The sequence below is a fragment of the Oncorhynchus keta genome, chromosome 2 (genome assembly GCF_023373465.1).
Source record: "Oncorhynchus keta strain PuntledgeMale-10-30-2019 chromosome 2, Oket_V2, whole genome shotgun sequence".
Lineage (NCBI taxonomy): Eukaryota > Metazoa > Chordata > Actinopteri > Salmoniformes > Salmonidae > Oncorhynchus > Oncorhynchus keta.
The window spans coordinates 51,507,590-51,523,014 of record NC_068422.1 but is presented as its reverse complement, the minus strand read 5'-3'; the positions used below and the strand labels follow the sequence as shown (position 1 = coordinate 51,523,014).

Genomic DNA, 15,425 nt, shown 5'->3' with positions numbered 1-15,425 from the left:
TTAGTTATCAGGGTCATTATAAACAAAGAAAATGGCGATAAAGAAATGAAGGTGAAAGAAACAGAAGTGCACATAGTTTGCAGTCATTTCAGCTGCTTGATGTTATTGTGTGTTAGCTTGCCTTTAGCCTAGCTATCCTGCATAACAATATTATTGACTTGACAATCAGCTGGTTGTTGCCTATTTATACATTATTCATCAAATCATTAAGTTCTTGTTGCCTAGTTATATTCTGAACAAAAATATAAATGCAACATTCAACAATTTCAAAGATTTTACTGAGTAACATTTCATATAAGAAAACAGTCAATTTAAATAAATGCATTAGTCCATAGTCTATGGATTTCACATGACTGGGCAGGAGCGCAGCTATGGGTGGGCCCACCTACTTGGGAGCCAGCCCACCCCACCCACTTGGGAGCCAGGCCCTGACAATTAGAATTAGTTTCTCCATACCAAAGGGCTTTATGATGGTGGTCTCAGATGATACTGGCAGGTGAAGAAGCCAGATGTGAAGGTCCTGGGCTGGCATGGTTACATGAGGTCTGCGGTTGTGAGGCCAGTTGGACATACTGACAAATACTCTAAAATGAAGTTGGTGGCAGCTTATGGTACAGAAATGTACATTCAATTCTCTCGCAACAGCTCTGGTGGACATTCCTGCTGTCATCATGCCAATTGCACACTCCCTCAAAAGAGTGGCCTTTCACTGTCCCCAACACAAGTTGCACCTGTGTAATGATCATGCTGTTTAATCAGCTTATTGAACACCTGTCAGGTGGATGGATAATCTTGGCAAAGGAAGAGAAATCACTAACAGTGATGTAAACATATTTGAAAAAACATTTTTGAGAGAAATAAGCATTTTGTCCCTATGGAAAAATTTGGGGATCTTTTATTTCAGTTCATGAAACATGAAACCAACACTTTACATGTTGCGTTTATATTTTTGTTCAGTATAAATGATTTATTAAATCATTAGGCCCATTTATTGAAGTTCTTGTCTCTCATCATTACTGAACCTCTGCTAGCTAGCTAGCTAGCTACATGCCAATGATTTCTTTAACATTGCAACGTGGAATGAATAGAATGAAAGACTGGGTCAAAAAAAACAACATGTTTATGTTTATGAAACATAATACAAATCATGTTAATGAACTATAAAACATACTTTTGTTTAGATACTGTATATCATACCTATGACAACAGAGGGTTCATCCAGGCTCTCTACTAGGGTTCCCGGGAACACGCCCTCTCTGAAGCTGTTCCGCTCGCTCTGATTGGCCAGGAGAAGTGTGAGTAGGCGGAGCCCTAGGCACAGGGTGGAAGAGTGGAGGCGGGGCTGCAGGAACAGCAGGAACCAATCACTGCCCAGTGTCTGGATCAGCTCTTTCTGCTCACTGCCAGTGGACACACACACACACACACAGTAGATCAAACATGTTAAAAATGCAGTAGTTCCATTGAAACCCATGTTAACCCGATGGTGAGTGGTTTGACCCTGCAGGTACTCACTCTGCATTGAGAAGACTGTCTGAGCTGATGAGGTCACAGAGAGAAGACAGCAGTTGATTACGGACCCACACTAGTCTGGCTGGACTAAAACTTTGAGCTACAGGAGAGAGAGAGAGAGAGGAGAGAATTACTAAACACTGACAGTGGTTGGGTTTCTACTAAGCTAATATATGGCATTGTTTTAAGATGGCCATACCATGGATCATTTAGCAATTTTAATTTTAATTTTAGGTCCCTGTAAGTATAAAAAAAGATACACAAAAAAAATAGTTGAATATGGTCTTACTGCTATTAGCCCATAGAAATGCATTAAATAACATATAACATATTCATACATGGCAAAACACAGTCAAAACATTTATCCAAAGGAAGTAAGTTTTGTGTCTGTCCTCCATTCAGTGGTCAGTGTATTAGGTTCAACCATCTAGAACCAGGTCGGACCTCCATTTGCCGCCAGAACAGCCTGAATTCTTCAGGGAATGGAAACGCTGCTCAATCGGTATCAAGGGACCAAACGTGTGTCAGGAAACATTCCCCACACCCTTACACCACCACCAGTTGACACCAGGAGGGATGGGGCCAGGCAGGATGGTGCTGCAATAGCCCATCCGTGACAAGGACCGACGAGTTCTGCATTCCGAGATGCCGTTCTGCACACCACTGTTGTACTGCGCTGTTATTTGTCTCTTTGTGGCCCACCTGTTAGTTTGCACGATTCTTGAGCTCCTTTGATTGCTCATCAATGATTTTTTGTTTGTTGCACCATTCACATTAAACCCTAGACACTGTCATGTGTGAAAAGTCCAAGAGGATTTACCTGTTCAGTCTATGAACAGGTGTTCTTAATATTTTGTACACTAAGGGTATACTGTACTTCCAGATTTAAAAAAAACTGGTACTGGGCTACATTCAGACAAGTCTTGTGAGGCTTGTGGGCACCCTAGAGCAAAACAACCAACATGTTTGTGAGAGTCTCACCTTTCGATGTCGGGGTCACATGTGTGTAGCCTAAACTGTTCGGACGCTACAGACAAATTGGCAAATCATCGGTACCAACTTCAGACGAGTCCCGTGACTCTTGTGGCGGTCGTAGAGTAAAACATAAAACACCATCATGTTTGCCTTTCCATAGAGGGGTCATATTAGTTTGCTGGCAAAACCGTTTGGACACTACAGATGTTTTTGTGAGAAGACGATTTTCGGGATGACTCTTGATCTGACAAAAACTGCTGTAGCTCTGCCACCTTCCACCGCAGATGCGGAAGGCTGACCTTCGTGGATGTGGTGGATTGCAAAAAAAAACATATCTCTAATTAAAACAGACAGATTTTGACTGGGATTTTTTAATTGTTATGCTAATTCGTTTATGCGGGGGCGTTAAGGATGTGATTAGAGTTAGGCTAGGCTGGACTTAATCTTGGTAAACCAGAACTAAAATGTGTCGTCAGATGCTCGATTAAGTTCTGGGTGAGATGTGTTAGACAATACTAGAACGAGGAATGGAAGCAGGGCGGAAGCTCCAACCTCTCTTCGCAAGTTACAGACAAATCTATGGGCCAAATGTCCCCTTTCCTACCGAAATTACAAAGACGCAAACACCTGCAAAATCAGAATTTATCTGAAAACAAATGTGTGCTGGAACCAAGTTCCTTGTTCTTCGTCGCATCCCACAGTCTGTTGACAAACACTATGACACCAGTTATGTTACGTGCATCTGTCCACGCAAGATTAGGCTGGACTGGAATAGAGCTATTGGCTACTTGTGGGGCTGTACCTTTGGTTTCCTCATCAAGAGAGTCAGAGAGTCCAGAGCTTTCACTCACACTTGGGGGAGGCACGGTGTACACCAGGAAGAGGCCAAGTCTGGAACAAATAGAAAACACACACCTGGTTTAATATACTAGTGACATACACACAGCACAATAAGAAGAATGAATGGCTGTCCCATAAAAGACAACGCTAAAACGAAACATGTAAGTACTGCATATGCCTGTGTACCTGCGTATGTCGGTGGAGGTGAAGTGTCCTCTAAGCAGGCAAGTGATGATACAGGTGGCAACCTTTACTTTCCTGGGGGTCACCATGGGGTCAGCCAATAGGAAGAGCAGTTTAGGCACCAGACCCAGGTTATGCATGACCTTTGCATTACCATGGTCACCACTGGGGGAAAGAGTGGGTGGAGGTGCAGAAGTTCCTTGTTCAATTTACTTGTGGTTGAAGTAAGTGTGTAATGTTAACAAGGTAGCACAACATTTTGTGTTGATGGCTCATGAAGATACTCTACCTTGATGATGTCAGAATTTCAGAAAAGTGATTGAGAACTGACAGGTCCAGACTTTCCGCAGTGTTCTTCCACACCTTCAAGGGAAGGAGCAAATGTTAGAACACCTTCCTAACGTTGAATTGCACCCCCCTTCAGAACAGCCTCAATTCGTCGGGGCATGAACTCTACAAGGTGTCAAGAGCGTTCCACAGGGATGCTGGACCATGTTGACTCAAAAGCGTTCCACGGGGATGCTGGCCCACTCTTGTGTCAAAGTGGCTGGATGTCCTTTGGGTGGTGGACCATTCTTGATACACACAGGAAACTATTGAGCATGAAAAACCAAGCAGCGTTGCAGTTCTTGACACACTCAAATGGGTGCGCCTGGCACTTCCATACCCCGTTCAAAAGCACTTAAATATTTGTCTTGCCCTTTCACCCTTAAAATAACACCCTTAAAATAACACACATACACAATCCGTCTCAAGGCATTAAAAAAATATTTAACCCATCTTCTTCCCTTCATATACACTGATTGAAGTGGATTTAGCAAGTGACTGCAATAAGGGATCATAGACTGACCAGGTGAATCCCGGTGAAAGCTATGTCATGGAAAGAGCAGGTGTTCCTAAAATTTTGTACACCCTGTCTATATTTAACTGATAGTTGATTTGGGAATGTAGGGTTGGTGTGGGGCCAGACAGGAGTATGGTACCTCCAGGTCACAGAGCAGAGCATTGAAGGCGGGTCTGTTGTGTAGACAAGCGGCTCCAGATCCCAGGTGGTCCACTGAACCAGACAGAGACAGCACCAGCTGAAAGGTTCTACTGCTCAACACACTGCTCTTAATCTTCAGCAGGAATGCTAGGAGCTAGAGACAGGGAGGAAGAGATGGGGAACAGAGTCATCATTCCAAGGCAACCACTTTTTTATGTAATTATTGTCATTATTGTACAGATGTGTATGTCATTAGGCACCATAATTCTATCCATTCCGTTTCGTAAAGACCTGACTGGGTTGTGTTCATTAGGGGATGCAGTGGAAAACATTTCAAAACATTCAAGTCCAGTTAATCACACCGTTTCAGTCCATTTTATTCCATTTGGTGCCTAATGAACACGACTTTAATGACAGGTGTTTGGGTTGTACCTACCTTGTAGCCGTTGATGCGTGTCATCTCCCGCTCCATGGCAGGGCTTGTCTCCAACACAGACAGCAAAACTTTCACTGCTGCGTACAGCGCTCCATCGTCTGCCGCCATAGCAACCATGCTTAGGATCACCGCCGGCCCTCCAAGGTACAGAAAGCTATCCCCTGCGCTGCTGGGAGCGAATGTCCGCACTCCTGACCGACATCACAACACAGGTTCAAACTGTATACTGTGAACAGTTAATAGTACCATACAGATTGACCTCTGATGAAAGCACACTTACATTTCTTAACTCTTTACACTCGTACCCGTATACGGGTTGGAAACGTCAGATTTGGGTACTAATAAGTGACAAAATTTGAATGTAGTGGCTGAACAATAACATCAGAGCTCTGGCTCTGCGCTTCACAGCACTGTATGTGTTTTAACGGATAACCGTTCTAAACTTGACACTGCATTGAGTCATCTTAATTTTCAGCATTTCCCTCATTCAGACGTTGCATCCGTCCACCCTGGTAATTGGTCAACTTTTGCTAATGTTTTGTTGTCTGAGTGAGGAAAATGCTGTAAATTAAGATGACTCAATGTATTTTGAAAGATGAGATGTTGAGGATTATAATAAATTCTGCTTTGATGTAAAACAAGCAAGCCAAACACCTGTGAGTCCAAAGGTATACTTCACATCTCCAAATCATAAAACTCATGTCATATACAGTGCCAACATTTATGTAGAGTTACAAGATGTAGAGTTTGATGTAGAGTTACAAGATGTAGAGTTACAAGATGATGTAGAGTTACAATATGACATGCAGTCATACCAGTGGAGGATCCTCAGAGGAAGAAGGGGAGGACCATCCTCCTCAGTGAATTTCATAAAAATGTAAATTGTAAAACATTATCATTTTTAGATAAAACTAACCTAAATATAATCACGTCACCAAATAATTGATTAAAACACACTATTTTGCAAAGACGTTTTACAGTAGCCTCAACAGCACTCCATAGGGTAGCACCATGGTGTTGCTGGAGGAAAGTTAGCTTCTGTCCTCCTCTGGGTACATTGACTTCAATACAAAACCTAGGATGTCCATGGTTCTCCACCCCCTTCCATAGACTTACACACTAATTACGAGAACTTCTTGAGGGCATGCTCCAGCCAATGAGAGCTCTTGCAGCATCAACTGACATGTTGTCCACCCAATCAAAGGATCAGAGAATTAATATAGTACTGAAAGCATAAACTACAGATAGCTAGCACTGCAGTGTATAACATGTGGTGAGTAGCTGACTCAAAGAGAGTGAAAAACAATAGCTGGACAGTTCTGAAAAAATTAATTTCTTCCAAAATGAAGGAGAAGCAAAGGTTTACTAACGCATTAGCTCAATTGTCTATGCTGACTAAGATGTTACCTTAGCTAATATGATGACAACGATGTAGGCTGTGTGTAGCGGTTTGGCTTGGAAAGTTTCTTTCACCTGGTCACATACAGCTGATGTGATGTGCAAAAGCGAAGGGAAAATGTAAGAGGAGGAAAGCTCTTAGATGCGAGAAGGAATACAACGTGGCTGCTATTAAAGTGAACTGTGTTTACACTTGATCATGGGTGTATTCATTCCGCTGATTCTGTTGAAAAACCTTTCTTAAAAGTGGAAGAATGCAGGAAAAAAATCTGAATTTGTCCAATAGAAACTCTCATTTGCAACCGTTGGACTAATGATTACACCCAATATTTTTTATTTTATTTTTATTTAATCTTTATTGAATCAGGTAGGCTAGTTGAGAACAAGTTATATCAGCTAGATGCAGTCAAGAGTTTTTAAGGCGATATTGAAAGTCACTGTCTGTCACCTCAAATTTGTCTATCGACCTGTGTGCACCAACGTTGTAAACTTTCATTCATAGGCTAGGTTGTAGCAACTTCATGATGGGTATAGGGAAAATGTGAGTATCATGTAGTAGCCTAAACCTATTGCTGTTACATTGAACTGGGCGAATGGAATATGAAAGATGCTCTAATACAAATAAGGCCATGCTCATGAAAAAAAATGTCTTTCCACATCTTTAACGGCACTGACAGCCACTGTGTAATACCTTGGGTTGTTTTGAACATAATTTACTTATTTGTTTATTTATTGTGAAGACACATTCACATTCAATGCACTCACGCACCAAAATGACGACGTGTTTCTCTGAATTGCCTTGTGAAAGCCTAACACCATAAGATTATATTTTATAACTTAGCTAGTCATGTTGGCATTAGAACAGGCTTTCAAATCATGTCCACCTGACCCATATTACGATTAAGAATAGACCATTTTTGGATTGCGTAAACAATAACAGTAATTGTGTGATGGAGGGTTAGCAGAGTTGTGTTCCTCACAAAGCAACTACAAGTGTGCTTGATCTAGTTCCTCAACAGCACAACCAGGAAAGCTCAAAAAAGTACCTTATAGTTAGACTCTTCTTTAAGGCATAAAAAGTGCATTGAAATTGCTTAAGGACTGTGCACACCTTGAAGAGGTGTGTTGCCACTTGGAGACCCCAGTTAGTCCTCTTACTCAAACCCTTTTCATTTTGTTGTCCAGGAAATGCTACTGAATGCATCCAGAGTATTTTCTGTAAATGTAAAATGGACAACAGTGCCATGTTTGGATTCAGTCTTGTCTGAGGTGACCTGTTGTGTACTCAACTTATCTCCAAACTGTTCCCTTTCAATTGCTACTGTGGTTATGCATTTCATAACTATTCTGTAAGAAACATTTCAATTTAGCCCTATCCATATAGGCCAATTCCCACAAGTGTAAAGGGTTAAACAGGAGTTCACTGTGTATTTGGTTAGTCTTAGAAAATAATATGATCCGAATACTAAAGTTTCCCTTTACAGAAATACAATTTCACACGTCTTCCACAACAGTTAAGGGCACCAAATTAATTTGAATGAATGTTGGTTGTTTACCAAAGTGTCCAACCAGTGCAGCTCCTATGGTGCGTGCAGTGCCAGTCAGGTGGTGGCTGATGTTTTGAGACAGGAACACAGGGGTGGAGTTATCTCTGGACGTGATTCCCATCTGAAATAGAACACACCGGAGACAACATACAATTTGTTCCACTCTCAGTACTGACAGGACAGCGCTGGGCCCTATATTTTCTGATCAGGTATTGTCAGGACTTCCCCGGTCCTACTAATCAACAACCACAAACAGATACCCCAAATATCCCCAAACAACCACAAACATATACCCCAAACAACCACAAATAGGTACTCCAAACAACCCCAAACAAACACAAACCATAGAAATAGAATGAATAGAACTGTCATCCTATTCAATGATGGCATAATGGGTGGACTGGCGGCCATTGCGAGTATACCCATAGGAGCAAAGTAAGAAGAAGTGAAAGCAGGAAGTGTACCCATCAATACGTGATGTGATTTGTTGTTTCACATCAGTTAACATAATTTGAATGAATGTTCTACATGACCATGGAAAAGATTGCCTCGCAATACCAGGCAGCCATTTTGAGTGTACTCATGAGTTTACCAGTCAAATTGCCAGCATTAGAGGTTCCAAGCCCATTCTAATAAGTCTATGCATATGCCAACCCCAAACAAGTACTTCAATTAACCCCCAAACAACCCCAAATCAGAAATATGGGGTCCTAATAATCACCCCAAACAACCACAAACCACCATAAACAACCACAAACAGGTACCCCAAACAACCACAAACAGGTACCCCAAACAACCACAAACAGGTAACGCAAACAATCACAAACAACTACAAACAATGCAAAACAACCACAAACCCCCCTAAATAGATTACCCAAACAACCATTAACAACAGGGAAGCATCCAGCTGCAGATTATGCACGCTTAGGGCACCTGGTCTGTGAACCTCAAAGCACAAACCTTAACCCTGGGGGGCAGGTAGCCTAGTGGTCAGAGCGTTTGACTAGTAACTGGAACGTTGCAAGATCAAATTCCTGAGCTGACAAGGTAAAAATCTGTCGTTCTGCCCCTGAACAAGGCAGTTAACCCACTGTTGCTAGGCCATCATTGAAAATAAGAATTTGTTCTTAAATGACTTGCCTAGTAAAATAAAGGTTCAAAAAACATGTCTCGGTTGGTATGGGTGCCTGTAGTGCTCTAATGCTCTGGACCAGAGCTATAATCTAGCTCTGATCAAGGGGATTTTAAAAAATATATACAGTACCAGTCAAAAGTTTGGATACACCAACTCATTCCATTCTACATTATAGAATAATAGTGAACACATCAAACCTATGAAATAACACATATTGAATCATGTAGTAACCAAAAAAGTCTAAAACAAATCAAAATATATTTTAGATTTTAGATTCTTCGAAGTGGCAAAACTTTGCCTCGATGACAGCTGTGCACACTCTTGGCAATCTCTCAACCAGCTTCATGAGGTAGTCACCTGGAATGCATTTCAACTAACAGGTGTTACTTGAAATGTTAAAAGTTCATTTGTAGTATTTCTTTCCTGCTTAATGTGTTTGAACCATTCAGTTGTTAGGGGTGGTATACAGAAGATAGCCCTATTTGGTAAAAGACCAAGGTCCTGAGATCTCTGAAGCAGGTTTTCATCAAGGATCTCTCTGTAATTTCCTCCGTTCATCTTTCCCTCGATACTGAGTAGTCTGTATTCAGACCTTTAGCTATGGTACTCGAAATTGAGCACATGTGCATTCTGTTTCCATTGATCATCCTTGATATGTTTCTACAACGTGATTGGAGTCCACCTGTGGTAAATTCAATGGGTTGGACATGATTTGGTAAGGCACACACCTGTCTATATAAGGTCCCAGAGTTGAAAGTGAGTGTCAGAGCAAAAATCAAGCCATGAGGATGAAGGAATTGTCCGTAGAACTCCGAGACAGGATTATGTCGAGACATGGATCTGGGGAAGGGTACCAAAAAAATGGCTGCGGCATTGAAGGTCCCCAAGAACACAGTGGCCTCCATCATTCTTAAATGGAACACGTTTAGAACAACCAAAACTCCTCCTACAGCTGGCCATCCAGCCAAACAGAGTAATCGGTGGAGAAGCGCCTTGGTGAGGGAGGTGACCAAGAACCCGATGGTCACTCTGACAAAGCGCCAGAGTTGAGGAAGACAACCTCCTCCCTCATTTGATACCCTTCCTGCAGGCTCATCCTGACATGACCCTCCAGCATGACAATGCCACCAGCCATACTGCTCATTCTGTGTTTGATTTCCTGACCACATGTATGTGGAACTTGTTCAGTTTTTGTCTCGGTTGTTGAATCTTGTTATGTTCATAGCAATATTTGCACATGTTAAGTTTGCTGAAAATAAACACAGTTGACAGTGAGAGGGCATATCTTTTTTTGCAGGCAATTCATGTTTGAGGCTTTACTGAGCAGGACAAACTTCTCTCTTCTACGAGAGCCCCAGTGTTTCCCCAGATCAAGTATGCAGACATTTGCGCATCTCCAGTCAGAAGGTAAGTGCCTTATTACATTATCATTATAGTTTTTGTATATCGTGTTATCATTTCTTCTGTAGCACACCACACCGTAGGTATGTATGGAGCATAATGTGTTTACTGTTTCATTCACATGTTTTGAAGTTCTGGTGACAAATCATGCATTCTGATTCATAGATTGTAATCATAGATTGTAATGGACAGATTTGATGTGTGTAAATTACTTTTTGGAAGGTTGTACTGATTATGATGACTTAATCCTAAACTAAATGCCAGCCTTGTGTGGCGCCATGTTTGTTGACATCATACAATGCATTCTGATTTTCACGTAAACGTCTGTCAAACCAAAGATGTTATAACAAAACGGGGTGAAGGGATGGTTCACTTGACTGACTTAGATTGTAATTATCGTTACTCAGGGTTGCCAGCTCAGACCCTCGTTTCCAGGGGTTTTATTTTTATGTAGTATATAAACTCCTCCTGTGTTTGCCCCACGATTTATTGATAAATCCCCCATCATAGTAATATTTCCTGCATCACATAACCACACGATACCTTCCCCATTTCTACCCCCTGTGGACTTCAAATCTCCCACAAATGAAATGTTCCCCCCTAAAATGGTTTCACCCATATCTGGCAACCCTGTTAAGCTTTTGCGCTACAGTTAGGCTAGGTAGTAGGCTTGTATTTGGGGTGATGATCTGTGGGGTGCTAACATTTTATTTGCTTTGTGATTTGTCCAAAACTGTAAACAAATTGTCAAGTCATATGCTTTGGTTATTGTATACACTGTAACGATTACATTGAAGATTTGTAATAGCTAAAAAGTGGCCAAACTCAGTTCATATTTTTCGGGCAAAGGATGCAGCCATCTTTGACTTTGTTGATTTGCGTATGATAGTAATTGGCAATCTGGGATTAGGTAGTTTTCACTTGTCAAACAAACATGGCTGCCATCATAAAGAATTTAGTTCATGTAAGCTTAACTGACAAGCCTCTTTTCTAAACAATATTACATTTCTTAATTTTTCTAACCAGAGATGTGGTACATTGTAAACAAGTCTAGCTATTAGGTCGCTAACTTATGTTTTTTTTTTTTTTTTTGTCAGCGCAACCTGTTATTTAGACTGGTTTATGGAATGAGTTTGGCTGTGGATATGTTCCGTGTGATGCTTGAATGATAAAGTTTGAGTTTAGAAAACATTGTTTAGATGCTTTTCAGACAACATTGCTGTTTGAACATGTGCGTTGCATCATACATTCTGTTGCTACTGTTCCAATCACATATTTGTGATGGTACGCTGCAAGGACCATTCAACAATGATCACAAATATGTGATTGTATGCATCAAAAGCATCAACCAATCATCTGTCATCTGAATCAGTGCAATACAAGTTGAGTGCCCTTCTCTATATGCAGGTTGGCAGTCAGCAGTTTTTCGAACCCATAGTGGCCATCAACTGACTTTCTATAAAGTACTATAGTGGCCGAGAATGGCCTTGTTTTTCTTAAAAGAACTTTAAACAACCTGTTGCAAACAACCTGTTGTTGTATTCACGTGGCTGTTGTCATCAACCAGAAACAGGGTATGCTGTCATATGACTTCTTTTGGTGTTGTCGATACAGTGAAACTTAGGGAATAGATTGTCATGATTACTTGGTTGGTACAGGCGGGCACATCAGCGGTGTGGAGCATGGAAATTGTTGAAGTGCTTAGCTGAATATAGTCAGCTAACTAGTTGGTTGTTTATTCTTGTTTCTACCTATGTAAATTATATGGAAATGGCCCAAGCTGCTTGCCATAGCAAGCTAGCTAGCTAATTAGATAGTCTGTCAGGCAAGAAAAGTTGTGCGTAGCGGTAAATATGGGTTGCACTCACGAAGCGTCAAACTCAGCTGTCACTTTCACTAGCTAGCCAAACAGACAAATAGCCACCGAAATAGCCACCGCTAGAATAATTAGTGTTTATCTGTTGGGCTTAGGTTATGGTTTGTCAATTTTGCTAGGTGCAGATACTAATATGCTATACATGGCCTTGTTTTCATATTATTTGAAAGCTTAGCCTTCAGCCACACCCAAGATCCTAAACGATATCATAACAGCCAATAAAAGACAATACTGTGCAGCCGTCTTCATCAACCTGGCCAAGGCTTTCGACTCTGTCAATCACCGCATTCTTATCAGCAGACTCAACAGCCTTGTTTTCTCAAATGACTGCCTTGCCTGGTTCACCAACTACTTCTCAGATAGAGTTCAGTGTGTCAAAACAGATGACCTGTTGTCCGGACCTCTGGCAGTCTCTATGGGGGTGCCACAGGGTTCAATTCCCGGACCGACACTCTTCTCTGTATACATCAATGATGTCGCTCTTGCTGCTGGTGATTCACTAATCAACCTCCATGCAGACGACCCCAATCTGTATACATCTGGCCCTGTGTTAACTAACCTCCAGACGTGCTTCATGGCCATACAACACTCCTTCAGTGGCCTCCAACTGCTCTTAAATGCAAGTAAAGCTAAATGCATGCTCTTAAACCGATTGCTGCCCGCACACGCCCACCCGTCTAGCATCACTACTCTGGACGGTTCTGATTTAGAATATGTCGACATCTACAAATACCTAGGTGTCTGGTTAGACTGTAAACTCTCCTTTCAGACTCACATCAAGCATCTCTAATCCAACATTAAATCTAGAATCGGCTTCCTATTTCGCAACAAAGCATCCTTCACTCATTCTGCCAAACATACCCCCGTAAAACTGACCATCCTACCGATCCTTGACTTTGGCGATGTCATTTACAAAATAGCCTCCAACACTCTACTCAGCAAATTGGATGTAGTCTATCACAGTGCCATCGGTTATGTCACCAAAGCCCCATATACTACCCACCACTGTGACCTGTATGCTCTCGTTGGCTGTCCCTCGCTTCATATTCGTCGCTAAACCCACTGGCCCCATTCATCTAAGTATTTGCTAGGTAAAGCCCCGCCTTATCTCAGTTCACTGGTCACCATAGCAGCACCCACCCGTAGCATACGCTCCAGCAGGTATATTTCACTCGTCATCCCCAAAGCCAACTCCTATTTGGCCGCCTTTCCTTCCAGTTCTCTGCTGCCATTGACTGGAACGAATTTCAAAAATCACTGAAGCTGAAGTCTTATATCTCCCTCACTAAATTTAAGCATCAGCTGTCAGAGCAGCTTACTGATCATTGCACCTGTACACACCCCATCTGTAAACAGCCCACCCAACTCATCCCCATATTGTTAGATTTCTTTTGCTCCTTTGCACCCCAGTATCTCTACTTGCACATTCATCTTCTGCACATTATCACTCCAGTGTTAATGCTAAATTGTAATTATTTCGCCACCATGGCCTATTTATTGCCATACCTCCCTAATCTTACTACATTGGCACACACTGTATATAGATTGTTTTATTGTGTTACTGACTGTATGTTTGTTTATCCCATGTGTAATTTTCAGTAGCTGACATGTATAGTGTTGTCATCCACATGCATAGACACATTGGCATGTCATTAGTAAAGATTTAAAAAGTAAGGGGCCTTCCTGATTCTACCTGGATTGTGTTGGAGAGGCTTCCATTAAAGAACACCCTCTGTGTTCTGTTAGACAGGTAACTCTTTATCCAAAACATAGCAGGGGGTGTAAAGCCATAACACATACGTTTTTCCAGCAGCAGGCTATGATCGATAATGTCAAAAGCCGCACTGAAGCCTAGCAAAACAGCCCCCACAATCCTTTCATCTTCACTTTCTCTCAGCCAATCATCAGTCATTTCTGTAAGTTCTGTGCTTGTTGAATGTCCTTCTCTATAAAAATGCTGAAAATGTGTTGTCAATTTGTTTACTGTAAAATAGCATTGTATCTGGTCAAACACTATTTTTTTAAGTTTATGAAGGGGAACAGGCTGACTAGTTGGCTATTTGAGCATGTAAAGGGGGTTTTACTATTCTTAGGTAATAGAATGACGTTTGCTTCTCTCCAAGCCTGGGGGCACACACTTTCTAGTAGGCTTACATTGAAAATCTGGCAAATAAGCAAACTGGAAATATCACAGTCCGCTATTATCCTCAGTAATTTTCAATCCAAGTTGTCAGACCCTGCTGGCTTGTCATTGTTGATAGACAACAATAATGTTTTCACCTCTTCCACACTCACTTTACGGAAGTCCATAATTACAATGCTTGTCTTCATAATTTGGTCAGATATACTTTGATGTGTAGTGTCAGCGTTTGTTCCATGTCATGCCTAAATTTGCTAAGCTTGCCAATGAAAAAATAATTAAAGTTGTTGGCAATATCCATGGGTTTTGTGATGAATGAGCCATCTGATTCAATGAATGATGGAGCTGAGTTTGCCTTTTTTCCCAACATTTTATATAAGGTGCTCCAAAGCTTTTTACTATCATTCTTTATGTAATTAATCTTTGTTTCATAGTGTAGTTTCTTCTTTTTATTCAGTTTAGTCACATGATTTCTCAATTAGCAGTACATTTGCCAATCGGTTGTGCAGCCAAACATATTTGTCATTCCATTTGCCTCATCCTTCTCCACCAAACAATTGTTCAATTCCAAGGGATTTAACAGTTTTTCCAGTAATTTTCTTAATGGGTACATGCTTATTAGTAACTGGAATAAGCAATTTCATAAATGTATCAAGTGCAGCGTCTGTTTTCTCCTCATTACACACCACAGACCAACAAATCTTATTTTTGTCAACAACATAGGAATCGCTACAAAACATATTGTATTATATTGTCTTATACACTATATTAGGACTTTGGAACTTTGGTTTTCCTAGATATGGCTACTATATTGTGATCACTACATCCGATGGGGTGGATACGTCTTTCAAACAAATATCTGCAGCATTAGTAAAGATGTGATCAATACATATTGATGCTTTCATTCCTGTGCTATTTGTAACTACCTTGGTAGGTTGACAACCTGAACCAGGTTGCAGGCACTGGTTACAGTTTGAAGTTTTTTCTTGAGTGGGCA

The 15,425-nt window shown here is 41.2% G+C and overlaps 1 protein-coding gene across 4 annotated transcripts in view; it reads right to left on the bottom strand.

The window, feature by feature from the left end:
- Positions 1 to 15,425, bottom strand: part of wdfy4 (WDFY family member 4) — a 201,020-nt gene that overhangs the window by 88,917 nt on the left and 96,678 nt on the right. For all 4 annotated transcript variants that reach the window (XR_008078773.1, XM_052478455.1, XM_052478453.1 and 1 more), the window contains 8 exons: positions 7,886 to 7,997; positions 4,932 to 5,122; positions 4,494 to 4,649; positions 3,800 to 3,873; positions 3,514 to 3,675; positions 3,290 to 3,378; positions 1,516 to 1,612; positions 1,198 to 1,400 (listed from right to left, as the gene is read on the bottom strand). Coding sequence is in view for 3 of the 4 variants with exons in the window: in XM_052478455.1 (XP_052334415.1) it covers positions 1,198 to 1,400; positions 1,516 to 1,612; positions 3,290 to 3,378; positions 3,514 to 3,675; positions 3,800 to 3,873; positions 4,494 to 4,649; positions 4,932 to 5,122; positions 7,886 to 7,997 (1,084 nt within the window). In the remaining variant the exon portion in view is untranslated. The remainder of the gene's footprint in view (positions 1 to 1,197; positions 1,401 to 1,515; positions 1,613 to 3,289; positions 3,379 to 3,513; positions 3,676 to 3,799; positions 3,874 to 4,493; positions 4,650 to 4,931; positions 5,123 to 7,885; positions 7,998 to 15,425) is intronic.